General features: G+C 41.0%; 1 protein-coding gene across 3 annotated transcripts in view; it reads left to right on the forward strand.

Annotated features, from left to right (window-relative positions):
* CPQ (carboxypeptidase Q) overlaps window positions 1-16,680 on the forward strand; it is a 520,356-nt gene that overhangs the window by 163,052 nt on the left and 340,624 nt on the right. For all 3 annotated transcript variants that reach the window (XM_060115780.1, XM_060115781.1, XM_060115782.1), the window contains exon 3: window positions 6,770-6,977. In XM_060115780.1, coding sequence (XP_059971763.1) covers window positions 6,770-6,977 — 208 coding nt within the window. The remainder of the gene's footprint in view (window positions 1-6,769; window positions 6,978-16,680) is intronic.

The following is a 16,680-nucleotide window of genomic DNA, read 5'->3' on the forward strand; positions in this document are numbered from 1 at the left end:
AAAAAAAAAAAAAAAAACATAATGGTCCTAGGGTAGGCACCTCTCCAGCAAATGACAAAGTGTGTAAATTCTGTATTTTAGAGGTCAAGGTAGACAAGCTACCTTGCTTGTGGCTCGTCCTCAAGTGTTAGTATGGAAAGACGGCTTTGTGGCAGGCTGCTTCGCTGGGCACACAGCTGCCTTTCTAGAGATGATGATAATTTATTGTCTCCGTGGACTGTAATGAAGTCTGGTCTGGGCTCGCTTGCAAGGTGGACGGACCAGGTTTGATTTGAGCCCACTCTCAGAATCCAGTTTGGAGAGGGTGGGTCACAGTTGTTTGCAGCTGTACTTTGCCTCTTGCTCTTCTAACTTTGACTCAACTAATAGCTGAGTTTATTCATCTTTTCCTGAAAATTATTTCAAGGAGACTATTTTGCTTGCCTTCTTGGAATTCAAAGAATGATAGGGGTCCATAAATGTCTTGGTTAAAACTAGAAGATTTTAGAATGTCCCACTGTCTGTTTTGGGGCCTGGCAGGAAGCCTCCTATTCACTGTAAAGGAATAGATGTTAGATGTTTCATCTGTTTTTGTGTTCCCTTCTTTATTCTTTACCTGGGAATGCCCTTTTCTTTATTATCAGGCTATTAAAATCTTCTAAGGCCCACTTAAAATTTTACCTTATTGGAAACTTTCTAGATTTCCCTCAGTCAGAATTGATACTGATTTATGTTAATTTGTGTGTGTGTGTGTGTAAAATTTTACTTTGTACTTTCATTTAGCACTTGTGACATTCTGTGCTTTTTTTAAAGTTATTGCTTACCTATTTTTCTTCCCCAGATTATACAGTTTTTGAGGATAGGAGTGGAACTGATCAGATTCATGTCATCCCCAGTGCTCAGCACAAAGCCCACCCTGTAGGAGGGCTGTACATTTGTTGAATGACTTTGAATCTTTAAATCTAGTTCTTCCATGAAAAGGGTGTTGCACAATCATAATACATTCCATAAACAAATAGACACCCAGAAAGTACTGTTCTGAGGTTATTTTATCTGCCTTGCCACGAATTTGCAATTTCCTTACCACTTCAGGCCAAAACACTGAATTTCTGAGAACGCCTCTTACCCTTTCTCCATAACTGAATTCAGGGAAACCAGCCATTGCATTGGACCTAGTTATCTTGTATGGTGCATTTGGCAAAAGACTACGCGGTAAGAGTAAGACACTAGGCTTCCTTCTGGGTGGGGCTGGAGTAACTCCTGCTTCGGGTGAAGTCTTCCGAAATCAGAATCAATTTCCTAAGACTTAACCACATTGAACTGAGCCCCAGAGACATGTTTTTCTGTCTGTAGGCTTTTAATAGTAGAAAACATTATAAAATTCTCACTTCACTATCTTCCTGTTCGTAACGGTTCTTGGGAGGAGTCAGGTCAGAAGAGACTGAGATTAAAGTCTGCGTATCAGATTCTCCATAGAGTAAGTATCCGAGCCAACACCACAGCAGTCAGCATCTGTTGCACGGGGTAAGTCGTTTAAAAAAAAATAAATTGGTCAATTTTGAAAATTAGGAGTGGAGAATAGAAGGGAACCTGAGAATTTTTATACTATTTTTGTGATATAATCAGCTGTAGCCAAGAGAGTCACTTTATAATATGAATATTTATAGCTTCAGTCTTACATTTTCTTCAGAATGAACTGCCGTAATCCTTTTCATTACTCTAAAAGTCTGATGACTCTTGTCTTAGAGTGAAGCATCCCTTCCAAACTCCCCTATGAGTAGATTGGGACCTAGTGTGATAACAGCGCTCTGATTTACGAGCAAGACCCTGAGTAGACTGAGAAAAAATAACTGAAAACGTAGGCAGGCTTTTGTATACTTATTTATGTTTCTTCTTATTCCTCTTAAAATGAAAATCCTGAGCTTTTCTTTTTTTTTTTTTTTTTTTTTTTTTTTGCGGTACGCGGGCCTCTCACTGTTGTGGCCTCTCCTGTTGCGGAGCACAGGCTCTGGACCCGCAGGCTCCGGACCCGCAGGCTCAGCGGCCACGGCTCACGGGCCCAGCCGCTCCGCGGCATGTGGGATCTTCCCGGACTGGGGCACAAACCCGTGTCCCCTGCATCGGCAGGCGGACTCTCAACCACTGCACCACCAGGGAAGCCCCCTGAGCTTTTCTTTAGATATATTTTACGTCTGTGAAAGAAGATAGCAATGCAGTTAATAGGAGGAACGTGATCCTTGGGTTCAGACCACCAACAACTCTCAGTTTCAGCACCTCATAGTTGTGTAAACTTATTTCTAGGCACTTCAGTGTCTTCCTAATAACTACTTTGCAGAGTTGTTGTGAACACAAGTATAAACATTAGATATTCAAATATGGCTATTATTATTATTATCAATTATGCTGACCTACAGACATATCCAAGTTCCTTGGAAGTATACATTTTTGAGAAGTGAGTAGGGATGGGGTATTATTATACTTTTATTTTGGGTTTCTTTTTATTCATTCAATATATGCATGTGTACATGTGTGTATTTGTGCCTATAAGTGTGTGTGAGTGAATTTCACATATTACATGTCGGCACCACTTCAGGCACTTTGATAACATTAATGAATAAAACAGACAAGAATTTTCACCCCCCATGGAGCTTACATTACTGTAGTGGATGCAACTGGAAGCTGATAATTGATATGGAAAAATTAAAACAGAAAAGAGGGATGGGGGTTGGGAGTGGGTTATAATTATTAATAAGGAGGCCGGGGCATCTGATAACTGGTTTTGTGTTCTTTGAGGTTTTCATGTACTAGCTTTTGGAAGGAGGGCATTGGAAAAAGGGGGATGAGAGGACAGAAAAGAATAGGAGGCTGCTGACTTGTAGGAGAGCAGAAGCATTTCCTTTGTGTAAAATGTGTTGAAACACAAACTAATATGGAAGAGTGAAGTTTTCCAGATGGCCTGGTTTTATTTTATTCAAATTTGAGCCAAAATCTTCCTTAAGTATTTTGTACACACCCTGCCTTCCCAAACAATGGGTACTGCATATAGTCCGCCTGGACTGTGACCACTTCTGTTACTGAACTGTTGTGAAGCAAGTCCCTCAGGGCCAGCAGAGATGCTTTTGCCTACTTGCCTACATAATGGCTGAACCTGCAGTGATTGTGAGTTCTACATAGCAGCCACTATGTACATATGGCTATTTAAATGTGAATATAAATTAATCAAAATAAATGACCTTAAAAATTCAGTTTCTGAGTCACATTAGTCACATTTCAGGTGTTCAGTAGCCACATGTGTCTAATGGCTACTGTGTTAGCCCAGATACAGAACATTTCCGACATTGCAAAGAAGTCTGTAAGTATGTATTTGTTATTTCTCATGTTCCTGTCTCTGACATCGTTTTTTGTGGTACTGCTATCAGCTTCCAAACCTCTCTCTTCTTTTTGATTTGTTGTCTCTTATAGTTCATAGGTTTAAACACTAGATGTAGAATTTTATATAAAGTAAGGGTAACTAGGCTCTAAGAGCGGAAGAGCTTTCTTATGTTCAAGTATCTGAGTTTTCATACTTGGAATTTATATTTCTATTCTGACTGCCCCCGGACCTTTTTTTGCTTGGTTATTCTGGTACAGCTGTGCTCTGGGTGGTCAGAGAGTCAGACTCTTGAGTTATTGTGGGAGAAGCGCTATCAAACTTTAAAGGTAAATTGCACTTTTATGGAAATGCTTTAGATCCAGTCAATGGTCCCTTGTTTGGAGCAGTGCCATTTAAGGAAAGTTTATTGACTGACTTCCTACACATATACCAAGCACTATGCTAGGCCCAGGAGATACAAACAAAAGTGAACATGGCCCCAAACCCTGAGGAGTTCACAGTTTAGGTGGTAGAGAGAGTCATAAATAAACCGTTTCATTGTCTAGTGCCCAGGTATGAACTTGCCTCTGAAAGTCCAGAGGAGAGTGGTGCATGAACCAGCCTTCCTGCAGGTGGAGGGAGGGGGATGAGACAAGAGGCCAGAGGCCTTGGGAATGCTCCCTAGTGATTCTTTTTTTTTTTTCCGTCTATTTCTTTTTTTTTTTTTTTTTTTTGCAGTACGTGGGCCTCTCACTGCTATGGCCTCTCCCGTTGCGGAGCACAGGCTCCAGACGCACAGGCCCAGCGGCCATGGCCCACGGGACCACGGGCCCAGCTGCTCCGCAGCACGTAGGATCCTCCCGGACCGGGGCACGAACCCGTGTCCCCTGAATCGGCAGGCGGACTCTCAACCACTGCGCCACCAGGGAAGCCCCCGTCTATTTCTTTTATTTTTTCATTGGAGTATAGTTGATTTACAATGTTATGTTAGTTTCAGGTGTACAGCAAAGTGAACCAGTTATACATCTGCATATATTCATTCTTTTTTAGATTCTTTTCCCATATAGGTTATTACAGAGTATGGAGTAGAGTTGGAGGGAGTGGCATCCTGAGGGATAAATAGGTGTTAGTCACGTGGCAAAGTTAGGAGAATGGGGTCAACAAGACATGATGTGCCATAGCATGAACAAAGATGCTGAGAAGTGGACTGGCATGGTGCCAGTGGGAACTTTTAAGTTTAGTACTGATAGAATTTAAAATAAAAGGGAACCTGTGTCTATAGAGATAGATAAGCTTTGACTGGTATGTTGAAGGGATGGGTAATCAGCAGAGGGGACAGGGGGCAGGGGGATGGTGACATCGGCTCATCTGACTTTTCAGCAGTTCAAGTTGTTCGCCCTGGCAGCTCTGTGGCAGTTAAATTTGAGGGAGTTGGGCTGGAGGCTGGGACAGTGGAGGTGGTGGGTAGAGGAGGAGGAATTCATAGCAGTCCAACAGAGAGATAACCAGGGCCTGATGTGAGAGGGTGTTAATGTGGTAGAGCAGAGGACGTGCTTTCAGTCAACACTTAAGGGGGAAGATTATCAGTATTTGAGGACCGATGAGATGTGGAGGATGAAGGAGACAGAGGAATCAGACATGACGCTAAGCTTTCAGGAAAACAGATTCATTAGAACACTTCTTCCAAGTTCATGGTGATAGGTTTTGACCTATAGCTGCTACCAGTGTTTTGCATTGGCAACTGGTGTCTAGGTTAGGTTTTGGCTCTTTAGGACTCCGTCACTCACATTTGTTAAAAGAACTTGAACCACAAACTATAGTGAAGCTCTACCCTTGTATGACTTTAATTTTGCAGTGGCCTATGAAAATTTATAGAAATTTGGCTTCATTTCTAGTGGCTCCAATCCAGATGCCAAAATTACCCTATTGCTGGGACACCCCTTGGGTGGACCATTGAATCTGTTATTCATTAGGAACAGCTGAAAACCATCAACAAAATTCCTGTGCTATGCCAACAATAACACCAGTCAAATTTCAAGGTAACTCCAGGTTTCAGAAAGTTATGAATCTCAACATCTGTCTAGCTGAACCCTTATTTGTATTTTTACACATATTTATCATGTGAAAAAGCTAGTGGCATCCTTACTTTTCATGATTGTACATTGCTTTCTTTAGATTATAAATTAAATTCTGAGTTCCAAATGTTGGTGGAGACATGCTTATGGATCTGTAGTCAATCACATTAAAGTGAAAGTACAAATTCAGTCCGGATGGTGGAAGTTGGAGAGGAGCCAGCCCAAAGAATCCATTGTGATGGGGTCCATATTGAAAGCAAGAATTATCTCATATCTGCAGTGCATTTTAAAAGGATTTTCCAAGTAACAGTTACTATTTTAATGACGTGTGTTAAGCTTCCAGAAGAACCCAGTTCTCTAGTTTGCAAAATTAAAGAAGTATGCCAAATCTATGTTGATACTTGGGTTTTACTGACATATTTCACGACTGCATGGCTAAAACCATAAAACAGTAGGTGCCTGACACTTTATTTTAGATCGTTATATTTAGCTACTGCATCTGGCCTTTGTTGCTAAATATTTTTTTCTTGTCACACTAACTACTCCATCAAATTGAATCTTCAGTGGTCTGGCAGTTTTTGAATGACTTCGTGCAAGCTGTGAAATCCTGTTCCCTAATCAGGAAGATCTGGGCAAGTCTTGTGGTATGAAGAAATATGCCACATCTTTCTAAGTGAGACAACAGGATTATAGGACAATTATACAACATCTTCAGAATTTTTATCTGAAGAATAGTGATATGTTTGGTGATGAACAAGTACTACAAAGCAAGAGGCATGGGAAGTTTCCACATTCTTTAAAAGGGTTTGGTACAAGGAAGAAAAGAAAACAAGCTGACTTTTTGTGGCTCTTGAGAAGGGTTACGTTAACCATTTGTTAAAAGTTGGATTTATGAAGATCATTGGCTTCTAAGAACATTCTTTATAAACGGCCATCTTTTGTATGATGTCAATGAAGGTTGTTTAGCAACATATCAAAATAGTTTTATGAAAAGATAAATATGTGTTTCATTAATCCCAAGGGGAGCTTTCTAAAATGCATTTTTAAAAATAAATAATTACTGTCATACTGTGGGAAAGAGGCAAAAAAAAGACATCGTTTCAAGCAATTTGTGATTTAATAGCAGCTGGTCAAGTGAGTTGAAAAACCTTATGAGTCGTATATTTTTTGAATGCCTTTTCTCTTTCTTGGGAAACTGGCTAACCCCCAGAATCTTTCTCCCATAGCAAATGGCTCTGAAACTTTGATCTTTGCAAACCAGTTTGCCAGATGTAGTGGATAGAACATGTGTGACCTTTTGTGTGCCAATTCACCCTGGCTGATCGGAAACCATATGTTAACCTTGTATGACTTTTATTTGTAGGCATTACAGCAGAAGTTCTGGTGGTGACCTCTTTTGATGAACTGCAGAGAAGGGCCCCAGAAGCAAGAGGGAAGATTGTCGTTTACAATCAACCTTATACCAACTACTCGAGGGCAGTGCAATACCGCATCCAGGGGGCGGTGGAAGCTGCCAAAGTGGGGGCTTTGGCATCCCTCATTCGATCAGTGGCTTCCTTCTCCATCTACAGGTTGGTCATTATGTTCATTTGAAATGCTTTCAAAAACCAGGGTTTTCCGTCAAAGAGAAGCCCTTTTGAAATAAAAACAAACCAGTCAAAAGAAAATACTGATTGTTCATGGAACTTTTCCCCCATTCTACATTTGTTCATTTGTTTGTAATATCTTTTTTGGCCTTTTCAGGATTCCAAGCATCATTTGTGCATTCCTTTACAAAGCTTTCCACATCCACGATGATCCCATAACATTCCATATATAACCAGTTTATTTTATATATTTTCATTGGAGGGAGAACTGAATTCACGTCTGCATTTCATCAAAGATTCCTAAAGACTTCAGAGGCAGCCAGGCTTTTTTCCATTGTTGCTAGAGAAGTGAAATACAAATAAAGCAGGTTACATTGTAGGGGCCATCTATGGTGTAGTGGAAAGAGTTGAGGCAGCAGAGGACCTTGGATGTAGACCTGCTTCTGCTTCTGAAGAACCGTGAGGCCTTGGGGATGTTCTTTTTTTTTTTTTTATTGAAGTATAGTTGATTTACAATATTATGTGAGTTTCAGGTATACAGCAAAATGATTCAGTATTTTTGCAGATTACACTCCATTATAAATTATTTCAAGATAATGGCTGTAATTCCTTTTGCTATACAATATATTCTTGTTCCATATTTATTTTATACATAGTAGTTTGTATCTGTTAATCTCATACCATCTTGGGAATGTTCTTAAAACTCTTTGCGCCTCAGCATTCTTCTCTATTAATTGGTGATAATTAACAATAATACATTTACAAAATTTGAATGAGGTAAACTTATGAAAGATACTTGATATTTACGAAGGTCTATTTTGAGGGCAGCGTAAGTTTTGTCTTTTTCTTTGTATTTCTGATTGAGGTAATTGCAACATGCTTTATTGATCCTCAGTTGTGTGAGGAAATTCGGCATCGCAGTGGATAAAAAGTCCAAAAATTGACCTGCAGACATTGGGCCTAGTTTAGTAGCTACATATCGTAGTGTCACGTATCAAGGATAATATATTTGAGAAACATGGATAAAAGAAGCACCATTTTAGTGTTGTGGCCTGGTCTCTCTAAGATTAAAAAAAAAGTAAAAATAATTGCAAATAGGGTTTATTTGAGTCTCAAGACTAGATCTTTAATATCTTTTGTAAAGGAAGCATTCTTTATTCTGCACAGTTGCTCTTTGGAGCTGGAGTCACAGCTGCTTGACCTTAAATAATTAGCACCCTACACCCTTAAAAATAACTGAGGACGCATCAGCAACTAGGAAACCCAGTCAGAGGAGTTGTCCAAAAGGGCAGAGAAAAGGAAAGGGACATTTTTCTTTTATGGGGATAAGGTATCATCCCAGGGGAGGAAGATGGGGCATGCTAAAATCACTTGTTAGACGTTTTATGAGAGACAACCTAGTTACACTGATGTCACAGTGCTAAGAATAATGTTCTTTGTAGAGTCTTTAAAGTTTTGGTGACTAGTGAAATAATGATTGGACCATATTCTTTTGGATGGTTACTTTTCCCAGGAGGGAAGTCCTGAAATGGCTAGCTTACTTCCCAGAATACCTCAATCACCCCTTAGAATGACACAGTCAGCAAGCTGTGGCCGTTCACCAGGATTTCACTGGTCCTGAGCTCTAAATTATGGAGCTACTCTGTTGCTTTGTGAAACTGGGTGAATGCCAGAAATATTTATTTAACAACTACTACTCATAAGACTAATAACTCCCAGATGACTTAATGCACAGTAATCTGCCAGTGTTCACTGACATTTTTTTCCTGGTATAATGAAGACATCTGGAAGCCCAGGCTGTAACCTAGGAGCACCAGAAGAATTTCATCCAGCAAAGGACTTAGAAATCTGTCGTTAGCCTCTAAGACTTAGGGTTGCCAACATGTAGTGTGCATTCAAGACATTTTTCTTAATATTTATAGATCCAGACTGATTATAATTTTTTCATTGATTTGATAGCCAGACATATTTCAGTGGACTCTTAACTTTTATAACTCCATATTTTCAACATTTATGAATACAAAATAACATTGCTCTTTACACAGTACTTTAGAATCTTTCACATACGTCATCTTATTTGTTCTGACAACAATCCAATGGACCAAGGAGAAGGGGCATTATTATCCCCATTTTAAGATAAAGAAAGAAAAGTTCAGAGAATTCAGCATGTTAACATGTTTAAGTCTTGCATCTTGAAAAATGAAAACCAAAACGAAACAAACTGTCTCTTTGTCCCCTTCAGGCTAATTTGTTTTTTAGAGCCAATTTTCCTTAAAGAGTATTCTCTATTCCTATCTGTAATTTTTCATCCTTCATTCACTCTCCAGATCACTTTAACCTGGCTCTTCCAAATACTGAAATGGAAGTTGTTAAGGTCACAAATAGCTGCCTAGTTGAATATAATGGACATTTTTCAGGCCATCATCTTATTTCACCACTCTGAAGTATTCCTTATTATTGATTGTTTTTCAGTCTCTTCTCCTTGGCTTCTATGACTTTCTCATAATCTCTCTTTCTCTAGCTCCTGCACTTTCCCTCTTTCCCACTTTCCCTTTTCTTCCCTGTTTCTCTGGCTTCTCACTGTTAATATTCTACCTGAGCAATCCCATCATGCTTATGACTTCAGCCCTAAGCATGGTGACCCTTTCCGAACCCACCTCTTCTGTCCACTGCCTGAGCTCTAGGTCCATACATCTAACTACCTGTCGATTTATCTTTTGGGTGTTCCATAGCTACCTCAGTTTCTTTTCTTTTCTTTTCCTTTCTTTTCTCTTCTCTTCCTTTTTTTTCAAAATTGAACTCATTCTTTCACCTCTTTCTCCTGCATTTTCTATCTCAGTGAAGAGAATGCCATCTGTTCTGCCTTATAAATTAGATGGTCCTTGATTACTTTTTTCCTCTTCCCTTATCCATCATTTCTAGGAGCTATGACATCTCCTAGCTTCTGCTCTTTATCAGTCATTTCAGCCAATGCATGTTGAGCACCTCCACCTCCCAACATCACTCCACACTCTACTAGTCAGGAATCACCAAGGCTGCCCCAGTGCACCCCATTTCCTCCAAGTTTCACGACTTTGCAAATGCTTTCTCCTCTGCAACCTTCTATTCCCTTCTTCACTATCTCACACTGTCCTTCAAGATTCATCTTAAGTGTTTCTTCTTCTGGGGAGCCCTGCCTGATATCCAAGTCCAGCCCAGGTGAGCTGCCTCTTTTGGGTATCCCATGTCATCCTGTGCATACTCTGTATCATAGTATCTTGGAGGTAGTTTGGGTTCATGCTTTGGTAGGGTAGACTAACTGTTGTAGCAAACAACTTAGACACCTAATGCAATAGGAATCTCTTTCTTGCTCACATAATAGTTCCAGGAGGGTGTTCAGCAGGTGGACTTTTGCCCCTTTCCATCTGTGGCTCCATCACCTCTAAGAAATCAGAGTCCTCTGCAGGGTGCCCTGCATCCAGCTGGCAAATAAGGAACTGGAGAGAGAAAGTCGATAATCAAGGGAGAGCTTTTCTGTGGCCAGGCCTGGGTATGGCATACCTCACCGCTTACATTCCACCAGCCACAGTGCAGTTACGTGGAGGCTAGGAAATTTGGTCTATCTTCATGCTCGTGGTGAAAGAAAAATGAGTTTGGTGAACAACTGTGCAGTCTGCTCCAATTGCCTGACTCAACACTAGACTGTAAGTTCCAGGAAATCATGGATTACACATTTTACCTCTGTGTCCCCATCATCTTGTATGATATTTGATACATGATGGTTACTCTGGAAATGACTGTTGGAGGAATCCACTTGTCTGAGGTTATGTGATCAGTCGTGGTAGGGTTCTTACAACAAAGCAGGTGACCCGGTTCCTAGTGCTCTCTGACCAGACCGTGTAGCCTCTGTATAGTGAATTGAAATCAGCTTGAACTTTTGGGGCACTTTGCTCTGTATTTGGAGGAAAACATCCAGATGCCAATAGGCCAGATTATACCTTTTTTTCTGCCACAGTATTCACACACAATGATCTTTTGGGTCACCCTTAGCTCTATGGCAATGGGTTATGCTGGATCCTGTTTAGGAAAAGCGTAGAAGTCAGGAACACTGGAGAACAGAATAGAAATTTGTTGCTGCTTGATTTCAAAATTAGAGACTCTGCTAAAGGACAGGAAATGTGTTTTACCAATGTGACTTGACACCTGTCAATGCACTTATCAATATTTGTCAGCCATTTTAGAAGTACAACAGTCACATGCTTACATGACATGTCCTCAAAAGGCAGTCCATTACTTGTTGCCAGCATTATCTCCAGATTCTTTGTCATTATTTCTCTGTATTCCCATTATTAGTGTTTTGGGGCTCAAATTTACTTCAAAGAGAAGATTTTTCCTTCATTGATGCTTTTATAATGACTTTTCTCTTGTTCAATATTAAGTGTCAAGTGGGGACTATCTAATGGGGACTCCCATTAGATCTTTTTTAGTTTTTCTGTTTGTAAAATACATTTTACCTTTGTCATAGGAGGATACTTTAAGGATAAATGTAATTGTAAGAGATTTAATTTCTGCAGGGGAAAGCTGCTCTATGGAACCACTTGCCTTACATTATTTCTCAAATTAATCATATTTTTTAGTAAATATTTATTGAGAGCTTACCAGTTGCTCAGAAGTTGCCAGGTAGGGTTGCTAAGATGAATTAGACATGTTTTTGGTTCCTCAGAAATATTGTCTGGCTAAAAGAGAGGAGGGTAAGCTTAAAATGTACATGATTAGTGTAATATATTTTATATTTAGTGCTAAATGCGTGATTGAAGAAAGGGACAAAGAAAGGAAATTTTTAAAAAAATTTTATTTATTTATTTATTTACTTTAATTAATTAATTTATTTATTTTTGGCCATGTTGCGTCTTTGTTGCTGCATGTGGGCCGTCTCTAGTTGTGGCGAGCGGGCACTGCTCTTCATTGTGGTGTGCGGGCTTCTCATTGCAGTGTCTTCTCTTGTTGCAGAGCATGGGCTCTAGGCGCACGGGCTTCAGTAGTTGTGGCTCACGGGCTCTAGAGCACAGGCTCAGTAGTTGTGGCGCATGGGCTTGGTTGCTCTGCTGCATGTGGGATCTTCCTGGACCAGGGCTCGAACCTGCGTCCCCTGCATTGTCAGGCGGATTCTTAACTACTGCACCACCAGGGAAGTTCCAAGAAAGGAAATTGATGTTTATTAAACACCTACTTTGTTTATGCTTCTCCAAAGGCTTAAATCGTTTGTTTCAATTAATTCTTTATGCAACCCAATAGAAATAGATATTGTTATTGCTCTTTTACTGAGGGAGCAACAGGTTCAGAATGGTTAAATGGCTAGTTAAGTTGCACAGCTAATGAAAGAACCAGGATTCATACCCAGAGAGCCTTTGGCTCTAAATGCCATGCACTTTAGATTTCATGCACTTTAGATTTAGCTGGAGAGCTAATGCTACAGGAGTCTAGAAGAGGTAGCAGAAGTCTGATGGGGGCTGGCTACATTGAGAATGTAGGTTTTGGGTGTACTCATTGAAAAGGCTGAACTTGAACAAGAGGCAGGAGGTGGAAAGGCATTCTATACCTGATCAAGACAAGAAAGCGGGAGTGCATCATGCACTGGGTAATACACAAGTAGACCAGTTTGACTGGAGCAAGGTTTCATAGGAGATCAGAGAAATGAAATTTTGAGGTGAGAGGAAGAGACCAGATTTATGAAGAATCCAAAGTACCAGATTGGGAAGTTTAAGTTTAATTAAGTTTAATGTGGAGGAAATGAGGAATCATTGATTGTGTTAGAGTTGGAGGGGGACGTTTTAGTGCATTGTTTCTCTAAGTATGGTCCCTGGAACATCATCAACCTCACCTGGGAGCTTATTGATTTGCAAATTGTCAGGCCCCACTTGAGACCCATTAAATTAAAACATGCTTGGGGTTGGGGTTTGTGGTTTAAACAGCCCTCCAGGTGATTCTGATGTACGTAAAAGTTTGGGAACTGTTTCAGAAAGGTCAGTCTGCTGACTGTAGATGATGTGCTTTGAGAAGGTAAGCCAGGACACTGATTTAATAATGTAGATGTGACATAATGAGGACATAGATGATGACAATGGGAATGGAGAGAAAGAGACAGCAGGAGGGTGTGGGGCTGCACCCAGCAGGCCTTGCAATTGCCCAGCTGCAAGGCTGAAGAAAAAGCCCAGAGACAGCAACAGAGACCACCACAGTTTATTGGATAGCAAGTCTTACAAGTCTGAAGCAAAGTGCTGGAGTGACACCCCACTGTGTACGGCAGACAGCAGGCAGGACAGGGCAGCAGTTTTTGCTACTTGCGGGGAGAGGAGGCTACCAGTTACAGGGGGACCTGATGTCAGGTTGGCTCATCAGTTACCAGAGAAACCAGAAGCTGGGGCGGGAGGCAAGCACTTAGGCAGTTGCTGATTGAGCCTTATGATTAGGTGAATTGGATAGTCATTTGAGTAGGCGTTGGTGAAGCAGGGACTGGTCGAGCAGGGGATGTACAGAGAGCAAGAGAACAGCTTGCAAAAATTATCAAAACTTGCGGACTGGCTGCATTTGAAGGGGGGAAGGAGGAGTCAAAGTTTACAGTAAGGCAAGGACTGAACACCAAAGGCTGAATCTGCATTCAGTCCAGACCAATATTTAAAAATCATGAGTTTTGGGCTTCCCTGGTGGCACAGTGGATGAGAATCCGCCTGCCAATGCAGGGAACGTGGGTTCGTGCCCTGGTCCGGGAGTATCCCACGTGCCGCGGAGCGGCTGGGCCCGTGGGCCGTGGCCACTGGGCCTGCGTGTCCGGAGCCTGTGTGCCGCGGCGGGAGAGGCCACAACTGTGAGAGAGGCCCGTGTACCGCAAAAAAAAAAAAAAAAAAAAAAAAAAAAATCATGAGTTTTATGTAAAAATAGTGGTTTGTGGTTTTTAGAGAAAGAACTATAGCTGGGGGTGATGTCTTGTATTTTCTGTAAGGCGAACTTCAGCCTAGTGGATCAGCCACCAAGTCCTTTCTGTTGATGGGATGTGCCTTCTGCAGTCTGCCGCAGTTTCCAGGTTTCCGTGTACCCAGCTTGGGGACTAGAGAATGATGAGAGACAGAGGGGTCAGGAGAGGGAACCCATATGGAGGCAACATGACCAGTTTGTTTTTTAGACATTTGGAGTTGGAGGTGGCTGTGAGATAGTCCCCTTAATCTGGCTTTTATATTTTGTAAGGAAAACAGTTGAGCATTTTCATTTCTCTATTATCTACTTTTTGGATCACCCAAGGCAATTTAAAATTCTAGGCTGGCTTCCTTGCAGTGAGGTACACCTTGGGACTTATGCCTCCTGCTTTCTCAACCTGCGAGCTCAAGCATGCAAAGTAATTTTTATATTAGACCAAACAAAATATAATTCAGAAAGTAACTCTACTGAGGCCAAATTGCCTATTGCACTCCCATTGCCAAATATACATTTTTTTCCTAGTTATTTTCTCCACTGCCCCAGATAATTGAACTCAGGCTATAAGTTGTAATCAGCTAAGGACGCAAAAGGCTCTCCTTTCACTTTACTGTGAAAATTGCATCACCATACTGGGTAAGAATGCATTGAGGTGGGAATGATTGCATCACCATACTGGGTAAGAATGCATTGAGGTGGGAATGAGCTGTGGATAGAACTTGTCTTTGTAACTACTACTAGTTTATGTCTTATACCACTTGGCCTTTGTGTACTGTATTGATACATACAGTGAAGAGGAGGCATAAGGAGGCATAGAGAAGCAATCCAGTTTGAAGATAAGATCTGATTAAACATTCAGCTGGAGAGAAAGATGAGTGAATCCAGGTGATGTTTATGGAGAATGTTAGACCATCTGGTGAGAGAGCTGTGAGAAAGTATATAAATCAGTCCCTATAATGATACTTAATTAATACAGAGTCGATAAGTGGCATAATTGGAGCAATGGTTGGGCTACATCGTAGAGTTAAAGAGCTTCAAAGAGGGTTCTGATTAAAACCATTACAATTTATAACACATTCTTCATCTTAAGAAAGCATCTTGGTGAGATTTTAACATGAACATTTTTGTAATCAGAGGACCAGTTTAAAACGTTCAGAGCAGAGGTGAAATGTCTTAAGAGGTCTATTTTAGATGATTTTTTAAAGCCAGTTTATTCTCAGAGAGTAAAAAATCTTGTCCCCCTCCCCTTGTTTTTTAATGAGAGAAAAATTAACGCTGCTACTTTACACTTAGACTGTCTTAGATCTTTGATGTCCTGGTGGTTTGGTTCTTCGGTGTGATCTTAGCATAATTAGCTATCAAGCTTGATTTAAGTTGTTTTGAAATATTTTTGCAATTTGGGGGCATATGTGCCTGCTGGTGATTACAAAATAAGGAAAATATCACCGTGACTCAAAATGGTAAAACTGGGCTAGCCTTGATTAGTAGGTTCTTTTCTTTCCTTATTTTGTTTTTGCTTAATTCACTCTGAGGCTCATAACAGATGCACAGTAATCAAGCAGAATGCCAATTCTCATCATTTATGCAGGTGGAGGGCCACTGTGCTCCCAAGGGGGGAAACCAGAGAAGAACCACACTGAACACTGCATTTTTTTCTTCTCATCATCCTTTTTTTCCTCTCTCTCTCTCTGATTTTTTAAAATTAATTTATTTTTGGCTGCATTGTGTCTTCGTTGCTGTGCACGGGATTTCTCTAGTTGGTGGCGAGCGGAGGCTACTCTTCGTTGCGGTGCGCGGGCTTCTCATTGCAGTGGCATCCCATGCGGAGCATGGGCTCTAGGCGCGTGGGCTTCAGTAGTTGTGGCTCACAGGCTAAGTAGTTATGGCACACAGGCTTAGTTGCTCCGCGGCATGTGGGGTCTTCCCGGACCAGGGCTCAAACCCGTGTCCCCTGCATTGGCAGGCAGATTCTTAACCACTGTGCCACCAGGGAAGCCCTATCTCTCTCTGATTTTTGAAAGGCAGATTCTTTGTTTAGAAGGCCTCTGTTAGAAATTCCAAAATGTCCTTTAATCACTGAATTATTATTGCTTCAGGTAGTGTGACAGGTATACAACTTCGTAATGGACACACTCGGGCAGTATACCTCAGAGCCTCAGTTCTGGAGTCACAGTGCCTGGGTCTTTGCTCAGCCTCTTGACAGATGTGTGACCTTGGCATATCATGTAAACTCTTTGAACCTCAGTTTCACCTGTAAAATGGGGTGAGGATTAAATGTGAGGATTAATCCAGACATTTGTGAGAATTAAATGAGATATTATTGCCTGACACAGTAAGTTTTGCATACATGTAAAGTACTCTTATTATATAGTCTTGCTAAGTAATGACTGGATATGCTTATTGAATAAAAGAGGAAGAAAGGGAAGGAAACACGGAGCGAGGGAGGGAGGGAAGGAGAAAGAGAAGAACAGAAGGAAGGAAGGAAGACTGGTAGGAAAGAGGGAGGGAAGAGAGAGAAAGAAGAACTTATTTACTTAATATCAGTATTGTAATTGCTGCTGTCTGGTTGGGAGACAACCCTTAACATCGTATTGCCATTTTGATCTCCATCTGTTTAGCCTATTCGAACTCTGTTGGGGTTGTGTGTTTACTGCTCTGTTTTTCTTTCTGGATTGGAAGTTCTCCTGGGGACATACTGTGTGTCTCACTCATCTCAGTGTCTCCAGGCTGTGCTCAATGC

This window comes from Mesoplodon densirostris, chromosome 13 (genome assembly GCF_025265405.1).
Source record: "Mesoplodon densirostris isolate mMesDen1 chromosome 13, mMesDen1 primary haplotype, whole genome shotgun sequence".
In the NCBI taxonomy this organism is placed as follows: domain Eukaryota; kingdom Metazoa; phylum Chordata; class Mammalia; order Artiodactyla; family Ziphiidae; genus Mesoplodon; species Mesoplodon densirostris.